We start from the raw sequence: 23,463 nt of genomic DNA, 5'->3' as shown, positions 1-23,463 counted from the left end.
AAGGAGTCTTTTATGAGAAGTAGGTTTCAAGAGTTGGTTCGATGGATTCAGTAAACCATGTTTAATCACTTGTGCTGTCATCCAGGCTTTTTGTTCTGGCAGAGTGGATTTAGCATAATTCTTAAGGGCCCTAGGTTTTTTGGAATGGTAAATGAGGGGTATTGGCTTCAACTTAAAGTCACTATCTGTGTTCGCCCCTAAGAAGGGAGTCAGCCTGTCCTTTGAAGATTTGAAACCAGGCATTAACTTCTCTCTATCTGTGAAAGTCCTAGATGGCACCTTCTTTCAAAGCAAGGCCGTTTTATCGACATTGCAAACCTGTCACCTGAACCACCTTCATTAATTGAACCACCTCCATTAATTGTCTTAGCTAGATCTCCTCTCCGTTTATGTTACGGAGACCGCTCCTTTTTTTAAACCTCAGGAACCCACCTCCGCTAGCTTCAGACTTTTCTTCTGCAGCTTCCTCACTTCTCCCAGCCTTCATGGAATTGAAGAGGGTTAGGGCCTTACTCTGGAGTAGGTTTCGGCTTAAGGGAATGCTGTGACTGGTTTGACCTAATACCCAGACCACTAAAACTTTCTCCATATCGGTAATAAGGCTGTCCTCCTTTCTTATGATTCATGTGTTCACTGGAGTAGTAATATTTTTAATTTTCTTCAAGAACTTTTCCTTTGCATTATTAACTGTTTGGTGCAGGAAGCCTAATTTTCAGCTTGTCTCAGCTTTTGATGTGCCTTTCTCACTCCATTTCTAGCTTTTGATTTAAAGGAGAGGTGAGGGACTCTTCCTTTCACTTGAACAGTGAGAGACCATTGTAGGGTTAATATTACTAACTTAATTTCAGTATTGGTGTGTCTTGCGGAAAGGGATAGAGATGGGGGAAATTGCTTGCCGGTTAGTGGAGTAGTTAGAACACATGGCATTTATTAAGTTTGCTATCTTACATGAACACTGTTTGTGGCACCCCAAAACAATTACAGGAAAATTAAAGATTACTGATCACAGATCATCATAATAAATATAATAATCATGAAAAATTTTGAAATATCATGAGAATTACCAAAATGTGACACAGAGACATGAAATGAGCAAGTGCTTTTCAAGACTTCGTACTTTTTGCCGATCTGGTAAATATAAGTTGATATCTCACTGTGGTCTTAATCTACCTTTCCCTGTCATTGGCATCTGTTCCTTTTGTTCATTTTGGACATTTGTCCTTTTAGTATATGTGAACTAAAAATTTCTCTCATCTTATGGTTTGTCTTTTTACCTGGTGGTCTTTTGCTAAACAAAAGCTCTTTTGATATAGTCAAATGTATCAAACATTATATAGTTAAGAAATTCTTATTCCAAGTTAAGAATGATAATTTTCTACATTAAGAGTTTAAAAGGTTTTACTTTTTTACCCTTGTATCTTGAGTGGTTTTTGTGGATGGTGTGAAGCTTTCCATCTTTTCCATGTAGATAATGCATGGACCTAGTCCTGTTTATTGCATAGTCGGTCTCTCTTCCTCACTGATCTGCAGGGCCTCTTAGGAAAGTTCAATATTACATGTCTGTATGAGTCTATTTTGGGCTTCTCTGTTTTGTTCCATTGGTCAGTTTGTATAGTCTTACCATGCCTTCTTACTCATGGCATCTTACTCACTGTAGCTTTATAAATAGTTTCATGTCACGAAGAAAAAAGTATTTTGCCTCCTCCAGAAAGGTTTCAGCCATATACTTAGACTTTTAAGTAGGTTTGATTAACAACACTTTTATATTATATATAACTAGAGGCCCAGTGCACGAAATTCATGCGCTGGTGGGATCCCTAGGCCTGGCCAGCAATCAGGGCCGATAGGGGCCTTTGGGCTGCCGGCTGGGGCCTTACTGTTGCCGGGCGGGGGCGAGGGGGGGCAGGGGATGTTTGCCGGCTACGGGAGGTTGGCTGTGGGAGCGCACTGTCCATGGGGCAGCTCCTGCGTTGAGCATCTGCCCCCTGGTGGTCAGTGCGTGTCATAGCGACCGGTTGTCCTGGTTGTTCTGGTCGTTCGGCATTTTGGTTGCTTAGGTTTTTATATATGTAGATTAGTAGATATGGAATTCAGTATGTACTAATTGCTTTTTCAGACCATTTACATGATTGGAAGAAATAGGAGAAGAAATATCTGATGATTATGCATCACTTATCAGCTACGTCAATTTTTTTTTTTCTTTTTCAATATAGGAACAGTTTTGATCAAAAGTAACAGTGGTCAGTTGATGTTGGTATCTCCTCAGCAACCTGTAACAAGAGCCGAGACTACAAGAACCATAATTTCAAGGCCGGCTCTTCCAACGAATCCTCAAACAGTCAGAATCTGTGCAATGCCGGTAACATACCTTCACTTTTTTTTCCCCATTTTCTTTTATTTATCAGGATACTTGATTTTGTCATTTGCTGATTGCTAAAACAATAAAAATTGAGTCTTCATACTCAAAGATTTTGTAGTCTTTAAGGGAATGTTCAAAGGGCTATTTGTATCTTTAAATAGAAAGCCATTCTGCTTCAATTTTAATTTATAGCAAAATATTAAGACTATAGTATTCACTTTTATCCATAGCTTATAGAAATTACCTTTAAGAAATTCAGAACTCTAATGTATTTTATCAACTTGGCGTTGTACAGAACTGACTTATTTTACATACATGATGATCTTTCCAGGTACCTGAAGCTTATTTTGTGTGCCTGAGTTAAAATATATATATACACATACTTATGGGCATCTTTCTTTGATTAAATAGAAAGTGCTGAATATAGTATAGCATTTTCTTGATGAGTCAGGCTCATCCTGAAGAAAGATTGCACTGTTCTCTGTGGTAATAGAATCTCTGCCAGTTTAAACCCCCCCACCCCCATTTTGTACTCTTCTAGTTTGATTCTGGTTTTTCAACCAGTCGTTTTCTCTGTTCCTGTATCTGTCAGTGATAGCTACTCCTTCCCTCTCTGGTTTGCTGTATCTAACTGCAGTGGGTTGAGAAGATAGATTAGCAGATTTTTTTCTATCATTGATAGCAAATAAGAATCCATGTTTTCTATATGCGCCATACAGTTGAGTTTGGAAATTTATCCTGAAATAATTTGATACTTATTTGTTAAATCACTTGCCTCCTTAGGTATATGAAATATCAACTGGTCGATTGACCAGTTAGTTTCATAGTAGAGAATGTGCATAACATTTATAAGAGTAGAAAGCCAGGTATAACCAAGAAATTTGCTATGGTAAAGTGTTTTAATGTTTATCCCAGTACTGGTTGATTTTAAATTACTAATGCTAATGACTCTGTATTATCTCTCCAACCCCCAGAATTCTAATTCACAGTTAATCAAGAAAGTGGCCGTGGCACCTGTTAAACAACTGGCACAGATGGGAGCTACTGTGGTAACCACTGTTACAAAGCCTTCCTTAGTACAAGTAAGTGTGACAGACGTGTGGCCATGTGTGCCCTGGTTATTCTTCCATATTTCTTTATTGTTTAGCTGTTTTCTGCCAGATGTGTAAGTTGCTGACTATGTGACATTGAAGAGAGCAATTCAGTGATATGTGATGACACGTATCAACTGGAAACTGTTGGAGGTATGAGAAACACAAGATAAACATGGTGTAGATTCGTGGCATATCAGCTTTACTTGAGTATTTTAAATTAACACAAATGCATCAAATTGCCATGTCTCCCAAGTGTCCAGAAGCAGGTGCTGTATGCCTATAGAATACAAACATTTAAGTTAGAATTATGGTGCAGTGTTCAGTTTTATGTGTGAATTGTAAATATTATTCTCTCTCTACCCTCAAACTTTACTCATATTCTGTCACTTTTAGTGTCTGTCCTTAAAATAAGCTTGTTGCTTGATCTCAATATGGTTTTCTAAATTACTACCTGACTTTGATTTCTTGTATGAAACTTTTTATCCTGCAGGTGGTGCTATAATCACAGCTCATTTCAGTGCAGGGTAGAAGAAGCAACTGAAATTCTTTTCAGTGTGAAAATAAGATATCAATTAGTTACTCTTATGGCCTACATAAAAACAGCTTATCAGCAAGAGGCCTGGTGCATGAATTTGGGTGGGGGTGAGGGAGTGTCCCCTCAGCCCGGCCTGCATCCTCTCACAATCTGGGACCCCTCGGGGGATGTCGGGCCTAAACTGGCAGTCAGACATTTCTCTCGCAATCCCGGACGTTGCATGCACCAGTGACCATACTTTTCATACAGGTGAAAGGCATCTTGCTATTATATGGGCAGCTACATTTTTTTGCCCTGATTATAAAAAGTAGTACATAACATGATCCTTCTGAGGCAGTAGTGCCATTTTCCCCATCTTCCCATCTTATGGGTGGAAAAACTGAAGCAGAGAGAAGTTAAGTAATTGGCTTTGTCACACAGTTATAAGTGTCAGAATCAGGGATGACCACAAAATGTGCAAGCCAGAGTCCATGCATGTCATCGCTGCATCATCCTGTTTTTTCAGTGTTAGAGGAGCCTTGCCAGGTTTTAATTTTTAAATCTAAGAGACTGTTCCCAACATATAGGGTAGGGCCCCTAGGCCTGGCTGGCGATCAGGGCCATCTGTGGGGCCCCTGGCGGGTGGGGCAATTGGGCGGGCCCCCGCTGGCACCCGCCTTGGCTAGCAGCCTGGCACCGCCTGCATTAGCGTCTGCCCCCTGCTGGTCATTCCATCGTTTGGTCAATTTGCATATTAGGGTTTTATTATATAGGATAAGATGGCCAGTAAATCTCTCTGCTTTTTACTTATGAAAAAGCAGAGAATTACAGAACAGGAAATTCTGTATTTCTATATAAAGGCTTACTATTTCCAATCCTTTTTAGACACGTATTAATATTTTGTGAGGACTTTGTGCTTGGCACTGTATTTCACAAAGAACCCTAAAGTAGTAGTACCGTTGCTATTCCTGTGTTTTTATAGACAGGAATCAGGGTTAGCAGGAGTAAGTAACTGCCCGAGGTCAGCGCTCAGTAGGTGTCAATGAAAAGAAGGTAGGTAGGTGAGACTGAATCCCAGATCTGCGTCCAGAGCTTTTGTAGCTGTTACATAACATAAAAGAAAGATTTCAAGTCCACCTGTATAGTCTGGTAAGTGAAATGAGGTGCCACTGTTATACTTGTCATAGTAATACACATCTAAATATAGGCTCCTTTTCATTGCAGTCTGTGGCGGTGCCATCCAGTGTTGTCACAGTCACTCCGGTGAAGCCGTCGAATACTGTAACCACCCTGAAGCCTTCAAGTTTGGGAGCATCGCACGCACTCTCTAGCGAGCCCACCCTCAATGCAGGGAACTCAGCAGCTGCTCAGACCAGTCTTACTCCGGTAAGCTCTCCCTGCACCTTCCATAAATACAGCTCTTCAAAAACATGTTAGCTCTATTATGAGTGCTTGTTTATGTTTCTGTGTTTAGGCGATGCTAGAAAATGTGAAGAAATGTAAGAACTTCCTGGCGATGTTAATAAAACTAGCATGCAGTGGATCACAGTCCCCAGAAATGGGACAGAATGTCAAGAAGCTGGTGGGACAACTTTTGGTAAGTTAGTGTGATGAACCCTTGCAAGCTCGGTAAGAGTCCATAGAAAGTCTTCTAAATGGGAAGTGACTATTTTTAAATGAAGTTTATTTTAAATGGATTTTTAAATAAACTTTGCTTTTGCTGCTTGAAAGCTTTGTGATGATTAGAAGTCTCAGCCAACCTGGGTGGTATACATTCCTTTCTCCGTGTCAGTCTTCTGCCCTTAGCCAAAAGGGGTCTTGGAGAGAAGGTTGACTGTCAAATAAAAAGTTATTAGAACTGTAAATATCAAAAGCTGGACTATTAAATGATAAAATTCAGTTCTGTATGTCCAAACAACAAACTTTTGGACCCATGGAAATACATTAACTTCCTTACGCCTCCGCTTCCTTCTCTGAGATGCGCAGCGTAGACGTGATGATCGTGGAGGTTTATGTAAGTGCCAAGATGCCATGTCTTTTAGCTACCAAATGGTTTCTTCTATCCTCTTTCAGGTAAAATGCTTAGATATGTTAAAAAGTGGATGAATGTGGAAATTAGCAAATACTGCATATTAAATGCTTAAGAAATAAGCTGATGATGTAACAAATATAATTTTGGATTTTTATTTTTATAAGAGTTTATTTGAACCAAACTGATGACATATGTGTACTGAGAAGCAAGATTCCAAATGCTCTGGAGAATAACAGTTTTGCATCTTTGTGTATGCATTTGAAAATAAGGTGGGAACATAAGGAAGATTACATGGAAGTGGGGAAAATCAAGGCAGGAGTTGGATTACAGGATCGTTAACAAGATTATGTGCTCTTTTGAGGGTTAATACCCCCTTTCTGGGTTTTTACCTCTGACATTTCAAAGGTTGGTTATATAAATGCACAAGAGCAATGGACAGAGCTGGCTTCAGCTTCCCACTAAAGCTCAGGCCTGGGGCATGACTGCCCATCAGCTGCCCAGTTAGGAATTTATGATCAGGTCACCCTGTGAGGTTACTTTCCATAGAACCCCCCTCTTTTTGTCCATAGTTCCCCTTTTTGATCATAAATCAATTGGAAGGGTGCATTGAAGACTAAAATTTTAGTCAGAGAGTGTGGTCTCCAGCTTTTGGAAGCCTCGTTCTGGGAAGTCTCAGTGTCAGTGTTGCCTGGTTGACCACTGGGGGTGGGGCAATACCGTAGCCATAGGATCTGAGTGAGGTGGTACTTTTCCCAAAAGGGAAGAGCAGTTAATGGAAGGTTAATGGAAAGTTATGACCTTCCTTGTGAAAAATAGTCTTCGATCATTTTTATCCTATGAACTATCACGATTTGAGTTTTTTACCTTCTGTTTTATTTTTCTGTATATGGCGTCTAGTATAACATTTACATAAACCACGAGAAGAGTATTAACAGTACACACGTCCAATAGTCAGAGATAGTTGGACTATATAGAAAAACCCAAAGAACAAGTATAACAATTATTATGACTAATATCATTAGCATTTTAGTGAAAAACAATAAAACAAAATGGATTCTGAGTTCGGTATCAGTCCATAACTAGACAAGCTTTGTCGGTGTCTTGGGATAGCTGTCTATCTCTGGTCAGTGGCTTCTCACCCTCGAGGAGTCTTTGATGTCCATACACGGGAGTCGGTGTCCACTCAAGATCAGGCACCTGGTAGGTTCCCTTGCCGGGATGTTGGAGGGTGTCGTGCTGGGTGCTGGCTCCCTCAGCGTCTCCGCCACCAGCTGCTCTCCCCTGAGCGCCTTGGTCTGGTCCGGAGCAGAAAGGTGGTGTGTGGCTCCCGTTCTTAGCACACAGTGTGGAAAAGATGCCTCCTGAAGGCTTGATACTCAGTCACGTGAGCTTTTACTGCTTCATTGAGGACCTTTAAAAAGGAAACTGGCTCTTTTTTTTTTTTTTTTACCCCAAGTACCTCGTGATATAGAATATGATGACACCTCTTTCAATTTGTGGCCATTGCCTTTCTTGCCAGCAATTTTACCTACTGGTGCTTCTATACTATCAGTGCAAATCTCAGCACAGTGAAAAAGGCCAAAAACACCTTTTTAGTATTAATATGGAAACAATTTAGACCTTAGAGCCCCTGAAATGCTTAGCATGCAGGGCAGTATGGAAGGCTTCCGAAGTCCTTCGGAACAGTGTACATCTGTTATTACAGCCTCCCCGCATTCTAAAAACGGTGTATCCTGATGAAGGTAATTTCAAAATTGAAAAACCAAAACGAAGAACCTGCCGTCCCTACTCTGGTTTTGCTTACTGGGATCATCCCTGCATGAACAAACATCTCCATGACCCTTATTCATTTCACAAGGGACATGAAAAAAAGGCCGCCGTTGAGTGATGGACTTGTCACTGTTCAGAGCTTATGTTTACAATCATGAATTACATGTTTCTGCTTTAAAATATTTGTAGACCTAAAAGTGTCTTTCTTTCCCTTGTCCTCAGGATGCGGAAATCGAAGCGGAGGAATTTACTAGACAACTGTATGTTGAACTCAAGTCTTCACCCCAGCCTCACCTCGTCCCTTTTCTTAAGGTAGAGTTACCTGTTTATTACTTTGAAAAAATGCTTAGTATTGGATTACTTTTAATGTCGTTTAAAACCCGGATATTTCAGCATGCTGTCAACTGAAGGCGAAGGTAACTAGCAATGTAGGGGAGGCCTCTCAGCGTTGTAACCTGTGCCTCACGTTGCTAGTTCGTATTGTTTGTCTTGGAACACACTGGGAACACAAGTAACATCTCAGTCATGAAGATAACCTGATCATGTTCTTTTTTTTTTTTTTTAAATATATTTTTATTGATTTTCTACAGAGAGGAAAGGAGAGGGACAGAGAGCCAGAAACATCGATGAGAGAGAAACATCGACCAGCCGCCTCCTACACGCCCCCCACTGGGGATGTGCCCGCAACCAAGGCACATGCCCTTGACCGGAATCGAACCCGGGACCCCCCAGGCCGAAAGACGACACTCTATCCACTGAGCCAAACCAGTCAGGGCTGATCATGTTCTTTAATGCTTGTATGTGCGACATTCTTGACATTTAAAAAAATAGGGCCTTCTGCTCTGTCCTAATGACTCACATTCCCTTAGAAATTAACAGCGTAATGCCAAATTTACGGGAAAGGCTTTTTTTTTTTTTTTAAATTTCAGAGAAGGAAGGGAGAGGGAGAGAAAGATAGAAACGTCAATGATGAGAGAGGATCACTGATGGGCTGCTTTTCGAGTCTGCAACCCAGGCATGTGCCCTGACCAGGAATTGAACCATGACCTTTTGGTCACAGGTCAGTGCTCAACCACTGAGCCATGCCGGCTGGGCTGGAGAGGCTGTTTTAAAAAATTACTTTATTTTGTCAGTAGGCATAGTCTTCTCTAAGGTGTATTCAATTAGACAGAATTTTGATGGAGAACAGTAACTTTGACAGTAAGAGCCTGGTTTGGCAGAATAAAAATTGATGTTCAGTATTCACAAGTTTAAGACTGAGACGTAATCATTTCATATTGAAAAATAAAGCACTTCTCGTTTGAAGTAAATTGAATCTTGGATATTGACAGACATAAATTAGTGATGGCAGATTTCCTCAGCTGAAAAGCTGATGTACTTCTGGATTATCTTAGTTGTGAAGATATGAAATGCAGTGTTTTATTTCACTGTCACTGGCCTCTGTAGTGATCGGTGTTCCCTCCCCGCGTCTAGAAAAGTGTGAGTGCCGTGCGACAGCTGCTGCCCAGCTCCCAGAGCTTCATCCGGCAGTGTGTGCAGCAGACCCCCGGGGCCGGCGCTGCTGCCGCCACCACACCGGTGCCCGCTCTGGTGCCGGCCGCGGACTCCTCGGTGCCGGCTGGAAAGGCCCTCGGCGTGTCCGGAGCAGCCACAGCCGGAACGGTGTCCGCACCAAGTCTGAATTCCTTTGCTGGCCCAGCGGGGGCCACAGCTGGGGCTGTGACACTGCCTTCTGTGGGTCCAGCTGCTGTAGCCGGAGGAGCAACGGCGGGACCTGTCGTGCAGCCTCCAAAGCCGCTTGGGACGTCTGCACAGAACACAGTGACGGCCGTCTCGCTGCCGCCGGAAAAGCCAGTGGTCTCTGGAGCAGGGATGGCGCTGGCCCTCCCGTCAGTAACTTTGGGAGAAACTCCGCCCGCTCTTTGTCTTCCGTCTGTGAAAACTGTCGTGACTTGTGCGGGGACCCCCTGTGAGAAGCCTGTCGTGGGCGCTCCAGTCCAGATCGCGCTCGCACAGCCGGGACCCGTCCTTTCCCCATCGGCTGCTCTCCCACAGGCAGTGACCGTCACGCAGCTGGTGAGTAACATTTCCTTCCTTCCTTCCGCACTTCCTTATCTGAAAATGTCACTCATTCAGAAAATTGGCAGGACTAGTAGTTACAGTGAGCCCTGTCCCCCGGGCCACGTTTGACCAGTTGTTAACGTGTTACCACATTTGCTTGTTCTCCCTCGCTCTGCTGGCATACTACACACACACACACACACACACATACACACACACACACACACACACACCACCACACACACACACACACACATACACAACACATACACATACACACACACACACACACCACACACACCACACACCCACACACACATATACACACATATACACACACACACATACATACACACACACATACACCACACACACACACACACACACACACACACACCACACACACATACACACACACATACACACACACACACACCACACACACCCACACACACACCACACACACACACACACACCACACACACACACCACACACACACCACACACACCACACACACACATACACACACCACACACACACACACCACACCACACACACACACACACACACATACACACACACACATACACACACCACACACACACACACCACACCACACACACCCACACACACACACACACACACACACACACACACACACACACTTTTTTCTGAACCATTTGAGAGGTGGAAATCATGACATTGCACCTCTACATACTGTGTACCCCTTAAGGAAAAGTCTCTTTGTTTTTTGTTTTTTTCTAATCTTCACCTGAGGACATTTTTTCCGTTGATTTTTGAGAGAGTGGGGGGTTGTGGGAGAGAGAGAGAGAGAGAGATCGATGTGAGAGAGGCACATTGATTGGTTGCCTCCCGCTCTCTCTCTCTCTCTATAAAAATCTCTTACATGTTTTCACTCATGATTTCCTTTGGTTTACAATGTGCAGGCGAGTGCTAATGCTGCACATGCTGCCCGTTTCATGGTCGTTACGATGAGCAATGACGGGGACCCAGGACTGTGTGTCCCAGCTCAGTTTTGGTGATACATATAAATATCCCATGTCACCCTTTATTCTGTGTGTGTGTGTGTGTGTGTGTGCACACATGTGTTTGAACTGACACCTGTGCCTCCTGCCACTGGCATGAACTTGACCCTGATTGGTCTGTAGGCCAGGCCATGCACAGCACCAGATGCAGGTTGCCACTGAGGCTCACCTTCCCAAGCTGGTTCTGCGCAAGGTATTACAAACAGCATCGGGTCCCCGAGGGGTCTCCGATTGTGAGAGAGCGCAGGCCGGGCTAAGGGACACCCCCCTCCTCCAGTGCATGAATTTCATGCCCCAGGCCTCTGGTATAGGGTAAGTATGATCTCAACTTGCTAAAATAAATGATTGCTTTTAAGAGGTTTTTTTTTTCTCTTTCAAGAGTCTATTCTCAGAATGATGGCAGTTGAATTATTCCAATTTTGTATTTCTTCTCTAGGGGCATTAGTTCCTATTTTGAGTTTCCTATGAGTTACTTTTATTAAGTGATTGATGCACACTAGATTTTATATTTTATTTACAAAAAAAAAATTAAAATACAGAATAAATTGTACTCCCAAATTCTGTTCAGAAGTCTGTCTCCTGGCACATTTATATTAGCCAAGAATGAATTTAAGCACTTACAAATAGTTCATTGTCAGTAGCTGGCTCAAATACATGGTCACTGTTTTTCTTCTTTGAGGTGGAAAAAAAAAAAGAACTTCTGCTATTGTACTTTTTTCCTTCTTTGAAGCTAAAAATAAGGCCCTGCTATTACCTTAACTTTGCTTCCTTTGTCCCCAACACTCACCCTCTGGATTTCTTGAACTGTTTTTTTGGGAGGATGCCTTTAGCATTGTCATTTTCCAGGTATTTTTAAAAAAACGTCCCATTGAAAGTCTTTATTTTTTGGAGATCTACTAGTATTTTGAAATACTTATCCTATATCATAAAAGCCTAACATGCTAAGTGTCCGGTCGACTGGTTGGCTGTTCAACCAATCAAAGCATCAAAGTGTAATATGCTAATGATATGCTAAGGTCACTCAACAGCTCGCTATGACGTGCACTGACCACCAGGGGACAGACGCTCCAACTGGTAGGTTAGCTTGCTGCGAGGGTCCGGCCAATCGGGACTGAGTGAGATGGGCCAGACATGCCCTGGAGCCCTCCAGTTGTCCCTCCTCAGCTGGCCAGCCTCCCCTGCATCTCTCCCCTGCCCCGATCATGCACCAGTGGGGTCCCTTGGCCTGGCCTGAGCCCTCTTGCAATCCGGGACTCCTCGGGGGATGTCCGAGAGCCGGTTTCGACCCAATCCCGCAGGCCAGGCCAAGGGACCCCACTGGTGCATGAATCCGTGCACTGGGCCTCTAGTAGATAAAAAGTTGTATCTGGAGGTGCTTTAAAAGAATTGGGGGTGGTAGTGAAGTGGGTGGAGATACACAGGACACAAGGTTGGTAAAGAATTAATCATCATGGAAGCTGGGCAATAATGGCATAGGTGGTTTCATCTTATTGTTTCTTCTGCCTTTGTATATATTTGAAACTTTCCATGATAAAAGTTAAAAAATGAAAATATGGCGCATATGGAGGCTTAAATTGGGCAATATGTAATGTAAATTTGAGCTCCACTCTAAGAAATACAATGTGTGAGATAGTCATAGTTTCAGTTTTGAACAATGTAATTTTGCTGCCTACAGGTGAAGGTTAAGTAGGCATTCTTGTTATGCTGTGATCCAGGGGTAGTGAGAGCGGGGCGCGCACAGTTGGCTGTCCTGCAGTCACAGCGGAAGCAGGTTGGCTTGCATGACTAATGACGGTTCTCGCTGTTGCAGGTAGTCCAGCAGCCGGCAGGGGGCCTTTCACAACAAGTGGGCACACTTCCCCCGGCCCCAGCACTGACCCTTCAGAAGAAGATGCCAGGGACCACTGCAGGAGCTTCCGGTCAGCCACCTCCAGCCAGACTCGGACCCACCACACTGGGTTTGAAACAGGAGGGGGTTTTGTACTCTCTCCTCATGTTCTATTAAGAGACGAGAGATGTGGTCTTTTATGTTGGGACCTGAGAGAGAAGACAAAGATAACGGTGGTACATCTTTGTACACACAGACCCGCTTTCTAAGGGTATTTGTTGTTTTAGAATAAAAGAAGCAACTATTCACAGTATCTGTAATCAGATACAGCAGTCCAGTAGTAAAGAAGTACTTTGTTGACTTACAAAGTTTTCTGTAGCCTTTTCTTTTTAAGATGTGCTTCTTTCTTTGTTAGTCTTGCGCATAAAATTTAGAGGTTTTATTGTTTTTAAAATCTGCCATAGAAACGATATATCATTAACATGTTTCTGTCATTTTTTCTGCATACTATTTTTATAGTGCTGGTAATTCTGGCTGGAGGTCTTGATTTTAGTGAATGATTCCGTGTGCAGGGAATAAATTCATTGTCATGTTTGAATTTAAACATAGTTTTAGGGCAGTTTGAGATTTTCTTTGATGATTCTTTGATATTAAAAGCTGTTTTGAATTTTTCATCATGTGGCGTGATTGCCTATTTAAAAGCATACTTTTTTCTTTCTTTGTTTTTGTAGCTCCCATTCTAAAGCAAACTACCCTGCCAGGAAATAAAATCCTGCCTCTTCAAGTATCTTCTATTCTGAAAGATAAAATAAAGGAGAATGGAGCGACGTCCTTGAGGTAAAGAACATAAATAGTTAAAACTTGATTTGGTTTAAGGAAGTAATATTTTAAAAAAAGAAGAGATAACAGTACTTTTAATAAATATATATATTTATGCATTTAAAAAATCTAACATAACTTTGAGTATAATTTATAAACCAATAAGTGCACAGATTTTAAGTGTACATCTTAATGAATTTTGACAAACATATACTGGGGTAATCATAATCCAGATCAAGACGCTTTGATGCTGCTTTACTATCAATATCCCAACCCCTGCCTCCTACAGCCACTATTTTTATATCTATCACCATGGGTCATTTTTGTCTATTCTTAAACTTCACATAAATGAAAAATTACATTATCTGCTCTTTTGCATCTTAATTTTTTCACTCGGTATGTTTTTGAAGTTCATATCCTATGTCATTATGAATATTAGAAAATTGTTCTTTGGATTGGGGAGAAGTATTTGTTGTATGAATGTAAATCCTTGTTGATGAGCATTGGGTTGTTTGCAGTTTTTAACAATTATATATGAAGCCACTATAAACATTTACGTACAGATTTTTGTATGAACATAGTTTCTCATTTCTCTCTAGTAAATATGTGGGAGTGTAATGGCTGGGTCATTACATAAGTGTGTATCTAGCTCCAGAAGGTCCTGCATTTCTGGATTTACTACAATTCAACTTAATGATTTTTTGACTTTATGGTGGCTTGAAAACTGTATGCATTCAGTAGAAACAGTACTTCGGATCTTGACTTGCTACTGTTTCCTGGGCCGGCAGAATGCCTTACAACTCGCAGGGTGCGGGGCAGCGGCAGCGAGGTGATTTTGCCCAGCTGTAGGCTAATGTAAGTGTTCCGAGGATGGGTAAGGTGCCGAGGCTTAGCTGGTAGGTTCAGTAGGTTCGCTGTTTTAAATGCATTTACGACTTAAAATATTTTCAACTTCCCGGGGCTTAAGTCCAGGAGCATCTGTATTTAAGAAACTATCAAACTGTTTACCAGAAAGACTGTACCATTTTATATTCCTACCAGCAATAATGAGAGTTCCAGTTGCTCTCCAAGTTAGATTATTTTAGGTTATTTATGTAGATGATGTGATCAGGAGTAAGATTAGAATTTTGGGTTGCATTTTTTTCTCTCTCTTTTCAGCAGTTTAAAAATGTCTTTCTGTTGTTTTCTGCTATCCATGTGTGTGTTCGCTTTCACAGATAAAACATGTATAGAAAAGTTACCCTTTTAAAAAAAATATATTTCTTATTGATTTCAGAGAGGAAGGGAGAGGGAGAGATAGAACATCAGTGATGAGAGAGAATCATTGATTGGCTGCCTCCTGCACACCCCCTACTGAGGTTGTAGATAACAGCTGTAACCCGGGCATGTGCCCTTGGCTGGAATCAAACCTGGGACCCTTCAGTCTGCAGGCCGACGCTCTACCCATTGAGCTAAACCGGCTAGGGCGTTACCCTGCTTTAAACTACAGGGAAAGAGCAACACTTTTGGAACTCCAGTGACTTCAACATTGGATGATCAAATATTCAGCATTAAAAACTACCCTAAAATGGTTAAAAATAAAATGTGGAATCACAGAAATGAGCAAGTAATAATTACCTATTAAGAAATGAATACAAACATTTGAAAAAGAGCCAAATAAGACCTTGAGAAGTGAAAATGTAATTGTTGAATTTAGAACCTTATTGGCTATGTAAATTAGATTGACCCTGAGGCCCGAATCCAGTTTGCTTTACTGCAGGGAGGATTGATGGCTGTTTCTTAGCAAATGGGGCTGACTGTTGACGTGGGCCCACTTGAGCTTCTTCTAGGGAACCTGACTTAGATGCAGTTTCTCCCCTTGAACGGAGGCCCAGGAGCTGGTGCTGGCCACGGCGTTCTCGCGAGGCAGTTCTACCTTTATAGCGTGCAGTTGCTTATTTTTACTGACACCTCTTGACAACTTCTGTGCACAGGACACTGGAATGAAAATGTAATTTCTCCTTAGTAAATCTAGTCCACTGCCTGCCTGAGGCAAAAGTGTCACCATCAGTATTTGCTTTGGGAAATTTCTAGCTTATTACTTGTGCTCACTTATCTGCTGAGTTCTTACTGATTTTTAATTTATATATATATGTGAGTGTGTAATTATTTGTTGTATATGTTGTAAATATTTACTCTTTGGCTTAACTTGTCACTGTTTTTCGTGTCTTTTGTTATATGAAGGTTTGGATTTGTCACAATATTGGATTCCTATATGGCTTTTGAATTTCACCTATTCTAAGAAATCCTTCCCTATCCACACAGCTCATGGTGATGTGATCCTATATTTTTTTCAAGATATCTGTACACACACACACCTCACATATGCACACATACCTTTTTATCTTATCTTTGTAAATGTCTCATGCTACAAATTATTTGTAACTGATTCAGTCATTTGCCATTTTGCAGCTTATGTTCTGAAATGTAAACATCCTTTCTAGAAAAAATGACTTTAGCTTATGAACCCTATTCAAATACTGGATTATAAGAGGGTCCTGTTCTGGATGAGGGAAATTAAGAATTTTTTGCCAATTGGATTGTTCATCTCAAAAGTGGTTAACAGAAGAATTCATCATTCTTATCTTTCTAATTTGAAATGCAGCCTTTATCTTACAGTAAATCCTCATGTATACAAGGCTACATCTATAAAATTTCATTTTAGTTCTATGTTAGTTCTATTTCATTTTGTTTTATGTCTATGTTAATATTTTTGCATTTTCAATTATTACCACTTCAGTATTTGTTTTTATATCTGATAGAGCATGTGTTTTCGCTTTATCCCTTTTTCATCAAAGACACCTTGATTTTCCTTGTTATTTTTCTATTGCACGTGAATTTTAGAAACAGGACAGTTCTGTGAAAACCTTGTATTGAGATGATGTGATTAGATTAATTTGGGGGAGAATTGGCTATTTTATGAATTCTAGGAATAGATGTTAAATCCAGTGAGGTTGTAGATAACAGAAAAACAAAAAGCAGTGGCATAAGCAGGACAGAAGAGAGTCTCTCGTCAGGTGAAGGGGAGGAGGGAGACGGTGGTGGTGTGATGGCGCGTGCGTCAGGGCTGGGCTCCTTGTTCGCATTCATTCGCTCTGTTCTTCACACTCGTGGTGAGCTGCTGTATTTGAGATTGATAGGCCCGGACTCTGTCTCCCCGTCTTCGTGTGGCCTGGTCCTTCCGAGTTCAGTTTAAACGTTGATATCTTCTATTTTTGCACTAAGCTACAGTTTTCCATTATATAATGCTTTGCAGTAATTTGAGTCATATGTGGTTGTATACACAGCTTAGAGTGATGTCTTTATATTTAAGTTTGCTTCCTGGGATATTTAATATCAATATCACTTCAGTTATTGTTGAAATGTTGACTCTTGTTAGTAAGAAGCAAGTATTCTTGTGGCGTTAAATCTTGTCTTGACTTAACTGGAGGAGGTGTAATAACAGTGATATCTGCCTACTTTTTCAAAACTACTTGCTTAACTGAAAATTTTTTGGTTTGTGATTCTTTTCCACTTAGAAAATCATATTTTGTATTCTGCTCAGTGTACCTGAATGAGTAACCGTAGCAATATCATTCTTAAACACCTGAGGGTGCCAGAGACTCATGTTTTACCCTTACTATTTCAGAATTAGAAGTGACAAATACTCTACTACCGCTGCATGTTTGTATAGTTAGGCCTGTTTAAACTGACTGGCTATTTGATGATAATTTAGGAGTTATTGTTGATTTTTGGAAAATGTGATAATGCTTTATGGTTAAGTATTTTTAGAGTCTTTATATTTTAGAGAGAAGTAATAAAATATTTATGGATGAATAATACATATATATTACTTCTGTTAGTGGAGGTCTTTGAACAGCTAGGAGTTTAATGTGATTTTTGAAACTTTTCTTTGAAAGCCACTTTGAGATAATAATATAGAATGGTTACATGTTATTTGCATAGATAGTATTACTCCAACTTTAATGTCCATTTTTTCATATTGCAGGAATCAGATTCTCTAGCGTAGACTAACCATATGTTCTACCTTGCTCCAAATGTCATTCCTTGTTTTGCTGTTGTATTATTAATAGTGTGCTTTAGCCATTTGGTTTCAGAATAGCTAGTCCAGAAGCCTCTTCTCCAGGGTCGGATGTGGGTACAGACTTTTGAGGACTGGGCCATGTCTGCTGCTTCGCAGTGGACGGGGAGTGCACTGGGGAACTTGGGGGGCTTCTGATCATCTCGGATGACAACAAAGATGTCTGTCTTTCATTGTGTGGGGGTGTGGATAACGTCGTGTAAGTTCCAAATCCCTCTTGATGCATCGCATTGACTAAACAAGAGCAGGAGAGAGTGCACTAGAAGACAGAGCTGCTTCGGGCTATTTTTCTGATAGTAACTGTACACAGTGGGCAGAGTTACCAATTACTTTTAAAGGCTTACTGGGAAGGACACCATTCTTCAGTTCTCTGGCTCGGATGAATTGAGGAAAATCGTGTCTTTGATATGTCTTAGATCATTCATACATATAAGCACCACCACTGCCACTACCTCAGAGCTGTATCTTCTTTCCTATTAGAGATGAAGATGACATCAATGATGTGACTTTCATGGCCGGGGTCAACCTCAATGAAGAAAACGCCTGCATCTTAGCAACAAACTCTGAACTGGTTGGCACACTCATTCAGTCGTGTAAAGACGAGCCATTCCTCTTCGTTGGCGCTCTACAGAAGAGGATTTTAGACATTGGTAAGGACGCGCTTATGATGGTGACCTCATAGGACTGCTCGTTCCGGGGACAGTGATCTCAGGAAGTAGCCTGAGGCTTACATAGATTTCATGAGTGCTGTAGAAAGAAGTATTTTATTTTAAAAATAGAAGTTAATATTTTATTCATATTTCTTAATATTTTTATATGAATCTCTATATACTATAGGCCCAATGCGCGATATTCGTGCAAGAGTAGGCCTTCTGCCTCGGCCCTGACAGCCCCGGCTTCATCCGGAAGGTTGTGCGGATGGTCGTTCCACTGTTCGGCTGTTCGGTCAATTTTTATATTACTTTTATTATTATTATTTTAAAATATATTTTATTGATTTTTTTACAGAGGAAGGGAGAGGGATATAGAGTTAGAAACATCGATGAGAGAGAAACATCGATCAACTGCCTCCTTCACACCCCTCACTGGGGATGTGCCCACAACCAAGGTACATGCCCTTGACTGGAATCGAACCTGGGACCCTTCAGTCCGCAGGCTAATGCTCTATCCACTGAGCCAAACCGGTCACGGCTATTACTTTTATTATTATTGATATAGAAAGCCTAAGCAACCGGCCAACTGTCTGGTAGCTATGCTTTGCACTGACCACCAGGGGGCAGATGTCAAATGCAGGAGTGGAAACCGCAGGCATGGAAACATGAAACAGACTGATGAATCTCAGAGGGAAGGGAGGAGGGTGGAGGGTGGGAAGAGATTAACCAAAGATCTTACATGCATACTAGAGGCCCGGTATATGGTGAGTTCCCCCGGTGCCCTGCAGGGATCGGGCCAGAACCCTGCGGGGTCCCGGATTACGGGAGGGCTCAGGCCGGGCCAAGGGACCCCACTGGTGCATGAATCCGTGCACCGGGCCTCCAGTATACATATAATGAACTTTTTTTCTGTCCTGTTTCTTCCTTCGTTAGCCTTTAGGCATATATATGTACAAATGTACACTTAGGCCACAAGTTTGTGTTTATGAAATAAAGAAATAGCTATTGAGAGTAATTCCCCTTTTTCGTATCTTAAACCCTGAAATTCAAACCCTCCCTTGCTTTAAAAGAGCTAAATTAGAATGTTAGGTTCTTTCTAGCTCCAGTAGGTTGTTAGGTGGCTGCATTATGTGAAAGGAAATTAAAGAGAACATAGCTTTTTTCTGGATCGAAACAGCTTTTTTGTTGTTTAATAACAAACTTGTGTTAATGTGAAAGATGGCAGTCCCCTCAGATTAACTGGAAAAAGAGACAGGCTGGCGAGGTGTTGTGCAGGTGACTTACCTGCTTCTTGCGTCCTGACCCCGGGGCTTGCAGGTCTCCTTCTCCTTCACCCGCATCGAACTTGGGGCCAGTGCTGGTGCCTTTGAGAGCACTTGAGCAGGGTCTTCGCATTTTATATCGAAGGTCTAACGGAAATAGGAAGGTTTCTGACTTTATATCCCCACGGTATATTTAAGGACTACAAAGTGCATCACTCTCACATATTTTACTTTTACTTTACAAAATGCTCAAATGTTTGAGCTCCTACGCTATGCTATTTCTACTTTTTTATCTCTAATTTGCGTTGGTACATATCATCTTCCTTTTATCATGGGAAGCTCGCAAGTAGTCCGAAGGATAGGAGTTCAGAAGAGCTGCCTGTTTGTTTTCTGTTTGCTTGTGTTTTGTTTGACTTCTCTCTCTCTCCAAGTTTTCTTCTTTCCATATGCATTCTGTACTGCACAGGAGCCAGCTCTTTCTTTTTGGAACAAGCCTAAGCACTATTTTTCTGTGACAACTTGGGAAATCTCCTGGTATTTGAACTCCTGGTATTTGTAGCCATATAATTGTCTGAAGCTTTGGTAGCATAAAGTAGATAATTTTGTCAATTCCTTGCCCCTCTTACATATTACTTCTAGCTTGATTTGAGCCTTGATTATATGATAGGAAAATTTTTAGCCTTGAAAGAGCATTTTTTAAATCTTTTTGGACGGGGATGGGCGATTGTTTTCTGCAAGAGCCAGATAATAAATATTTGCCACTTTGTGGGCCCTGTGGTCTGTGTCCCAGCTGCTCCCCTCTGCTGTTACTACAAAAGCAGCTTGGACAGTGTGTAGCAATAGGCACAATGTATTCCCATCCAGTTTTATACACAAACTAAACAGAGACACATTCAGTGTGCAGCCTGTTTGCAAGGAAAGTTTTGGGGACAACGATTGGTATTTCCAGTTATTGAAGCACAAACTTGTCATTTAACAGGATGAGAAATTGCAAAACTTCTTATTTCTGAATTTTCCTAAGCTTTCAAAAAATGACCATAGAGTGAATGGAGTTATATTATTTTGGGGAATGTTTTCCATTTCTAGTAAAATTTCCTTTTTACTGAACAGGTTAAAAACTATAAGATCATTCCTTAGTAACAGAAAATACAAATTTACCCCCAAAAATTTTGGAAGAAGATTTTTCTACTTAAATATGTTAGAGGAAGCATGCCAGTGTTTTCTCTTCTTGGTGATTACGTAAACTAACTCTCACAGGCATCTGTAAGTCACATAGCAAGCTTGCAAGCACCAACTAGCTCTCCTAATCAGTTACGTTGACTTTAACTGTGTTTTATTTCATAGTGGGGGTTTTTCTGACCGTATTAACTTTGTCATTTTTAAATAGGTTTAGTGAAGATATTTAAACATTTGATTGTTCACGAAATCCTGAAATTGTTTACAAATCCAGCCTTGTTTATTTCTAATATTTGAAAAGTATGATCTTTTGCATAGGATGACTTACCTGTTTTATAAATACATGTGAAATTATTTCAAAGATCCCCTTCAAAACTAAATATTTAAGAACGTTCATTGTCTTCATTTAAGCATGAATGGCATGTCTCCCCTGTGCGTAGCTGTGATGTTAATCGCTGGGGTGTTTTGAAGTTGTCCTGTCCCTTCTGTAGAAGGTCCCGCTGCCTGTTTATGCTGATGACTTGAGTAGATTTGACCTTGTGGTGTGTTTTCCCCTCTTGAATCCAAAGTCGGTGATGAATTCAGTTTTGTTAGAAAGTAATGACGTACATTTTGAAGGTTTGCCTTAGGAGAAGCTGGATAATTTTTTTTTTGGTCGGTACAAAAGTTTATTTAACAAAAGTTCAGTGTGAAAATGGACAGGACACTTTATATTGTAGGAAAGCAGGTGCTGTGGAGAGGGAACATGTGGAGGCAGTTGATTTCTCTGGTGACTACAGCCGTTCTTTCTTTTTTTTAATCTTTATTGTTCAGATTATTACAGATGTTCCTCTTTTCCCCCCATAGCTCCCCTTACAGCCATTCTTTACACTCGTTCCAAGGCTTCTAACGTGAGGACACTGTGTCCTCGTCTGACCACCACTCCAGTATTGTTCTTCCCACCACATGCCATCTCCACACGCTCATCCTCACAAGGTTCATTCAGGGGTCCAGTCCCTGCAGTGTTCCTTGGGCATGCCTGCTGCCTTTTAATTTCCATAACTCTGGTCCATCCTTTCTGTGACTCGGGAGGCTGAGCTTTGCCCATGGTGCCCAAGCGAGCTCAGAGGCGCCTGCAGACGGAATCCGAGGCCTCTGGTGCGCCCGCTGGGTCATTTTAAAAATCTTTCTGCCTGGTTTACTATAGTCCACGTTTTGAATTAAAGTTTAACATTTATTATGGAATAATGTCAAAGAATGAATTTGAGATTTGTTGGCTTTTAATTAAAGTTTGTTTTTACTGTACTCATTCACGCTGTGATGAGTATATAAGTATACTTCACATAGAGTGCAAAATCAAATTAATATTTTAAATTTCTGTGTATAGGCACATGTTAGAAACAAACACAACAGCCCTGGCTGGTTTGGCTCTGATTGGAGTGTTGCCCTAGGACTGAAGGGTCGAGGGTTCAAGTCCTACCTCTATTGAGGCTTGATCCCCAGCCCAGGTTGGGGCATGTGCAGGAGGCAATCAATTGATGCTCTCTCTCTCTCTCTCTCTCTCTCTCTCTCTCTCTCCCTCTCTCTCTCTCCCCCTCCCTCCCTCCCTCCCTCCCTCTCCTCTTCTCTCCTTCTCTCCCTCTCTCCCTCTCCTCTTCTCTCCTTCTCTCCCTCTCTCCCTTTCTCCCTCTCTCCCTCTCTCCCCCTCTCCCCCTCTCCCCTCCTCCCTTCCATTCTCTCTAAAAGTCAATGAGGAAAAAAATGCCCTCTGGTGAGGATTAAAAAACAAACACAGCAGCACTATTTAAAGCTCACTTAAATTCCACTACCTAATTACCTATATCTTTAGATTTAGGTCTCTGTTGGTATAGGTGGTTTCACCAAGCTGGAGAATTACTGTGTAAGTAGTGATAAGGTTGACTTGTAAATGAACTTCTGCCTTTGGGTATGTTTTCCTAAAAGTTTCTAGTTAGTAGGAGGAAGAACGAAAGTCTGGTTTCAGAGTACTGACGGAGATACGGTGAAAGAGAAGTGATTCAATGGATGGATGAAATGGGGAGACTTTGAACCCATTTTGAATGTCAGCATGATCGGTAATGGACAGAAGGAGTAGAGGTTTGTCTGTGGACAAGGCGTTAACAGAAATTCACAACCTGAATTCTTTGAAATGCCAGAAATGGTTAGCATTGCCAAATAGGACTAAGTGTAATTTTCTATTTTTTTATTACTAAAATTAACAGAATAAACTCATTTCTGCAGTTATGATTTTTTTTCCCTGAATCCTGGGCTTGATTTGTGTTCTTATTAACTTTGTCCTATAAATGACCTTGCAGGAGGATGATCCTAGAGGCTAAGGAAACCATGTCTGTATTTTCTGAGGCTTCAGGCTAGGTTTTATTAATACAATGTCTAAGGTCTTTGAAGTTGTGACTTTTCCAGGAAAATCATAATCTCCAAACCTTTATTCATAATGGGTCTGACTTCCAGGGGGAACAGAATACCTGCTGTGCTAATTATTTCAATTATCAGCCTCCACCAAAACACATCCTGGGTTTCTTCTGCTTGCACAGGTAAAAGGCATGACATTACGGAACTGAGCTCTGAGGCCGTGACTCTGATCTCCCATGCAACACAGGAGCGACTACGAGGCCTTCTGGAGAAGCTGACAACTATTGCTCGGCATCGAATGACCGCCTACAAGGTAAGGGGATCGTGCAGGAAGTCGAGGTTCTTCTCTCCTTTGTCATGT

At 41.4% G+C, this 23,463-nt stretch overlaps 1 protein-coding gene and 1 pseudogene across 1 annotated transcript in view; one reads left to right on the top strand and one right to left on the bottom strand.

Moving 5' to 3' along the window:
- TAF4B (TATA-box binding protein associated factor 4b) overlaps window positions 1-23,463 on the top strand; it is a 54,655-nt gene that overhangs the window by 4,612 nt on the left and 26,580 nt on the right. Inside the window, exons 2-11 of the mRNA XM_054724312.1 lie at window positions 2,214-2,359; window positions 3,334-3,441; window positions 5,192-5,353; window positions 5,442-5,564; window positions 7,992-8,081; window positions 9,243-9,845; window positions 12,688-12,796; window positions 13,437-13,542; window positions 18,125-18,294; window positions 23,285-23,415. Of these exons, the coding sequence (XP_054580287.1) occupies window positions 2,214-2,359; window positions 3,334-3,441; window positions 5,192-5,353; window positions 5,442-5,564; window positions 7,992-8,081; window positions 9,243-9,845; window positions 12,688-12,796; window positions 13,437-13,542; window positions 18,125-18,294; window positions 23,285-23,415 (1,748 nt within the window). The remainder of the gene's footprint in view (window positions 1-2,213; window positions 2,360-3,333; window positions 3,442-5,191; window positions 5,354-5,441; window positions 5,565-7,991; window positions 8,082-9,242; window positions 9,846-12,687; window positions 12,797-13,436; window positions 13,543-18,124; window positions 18,295-23,284; window positions 23,416-23,463) is intronic.
- On the bottom strand, window positions 21,601-21,822 carry LOC114234013 (small nuclear ribonucleoprotein G-like; annotated as a pseudogene).

Source organism: Eptesicus fuscus, chromosome 12 (assembly GCF_027574615.1).
Source record: "Eptesicus fuscus isolate TK198812 chromosome 12, DD_ASM_mEF_20220401, whole genome shotgun sequence".
Taxonomy (NCBI): Eukaryota; Metazoa; Chordata; class Mammalia; order Chiroptera; family Vespertilionidae; genus Eptesicus; species Eptesicus fuscus.
The sequence above is the reverse complement of the archived record's forward strand: the minus strand, read 5'-3'. Positions and strand labels throughout refer to the sequence as shown.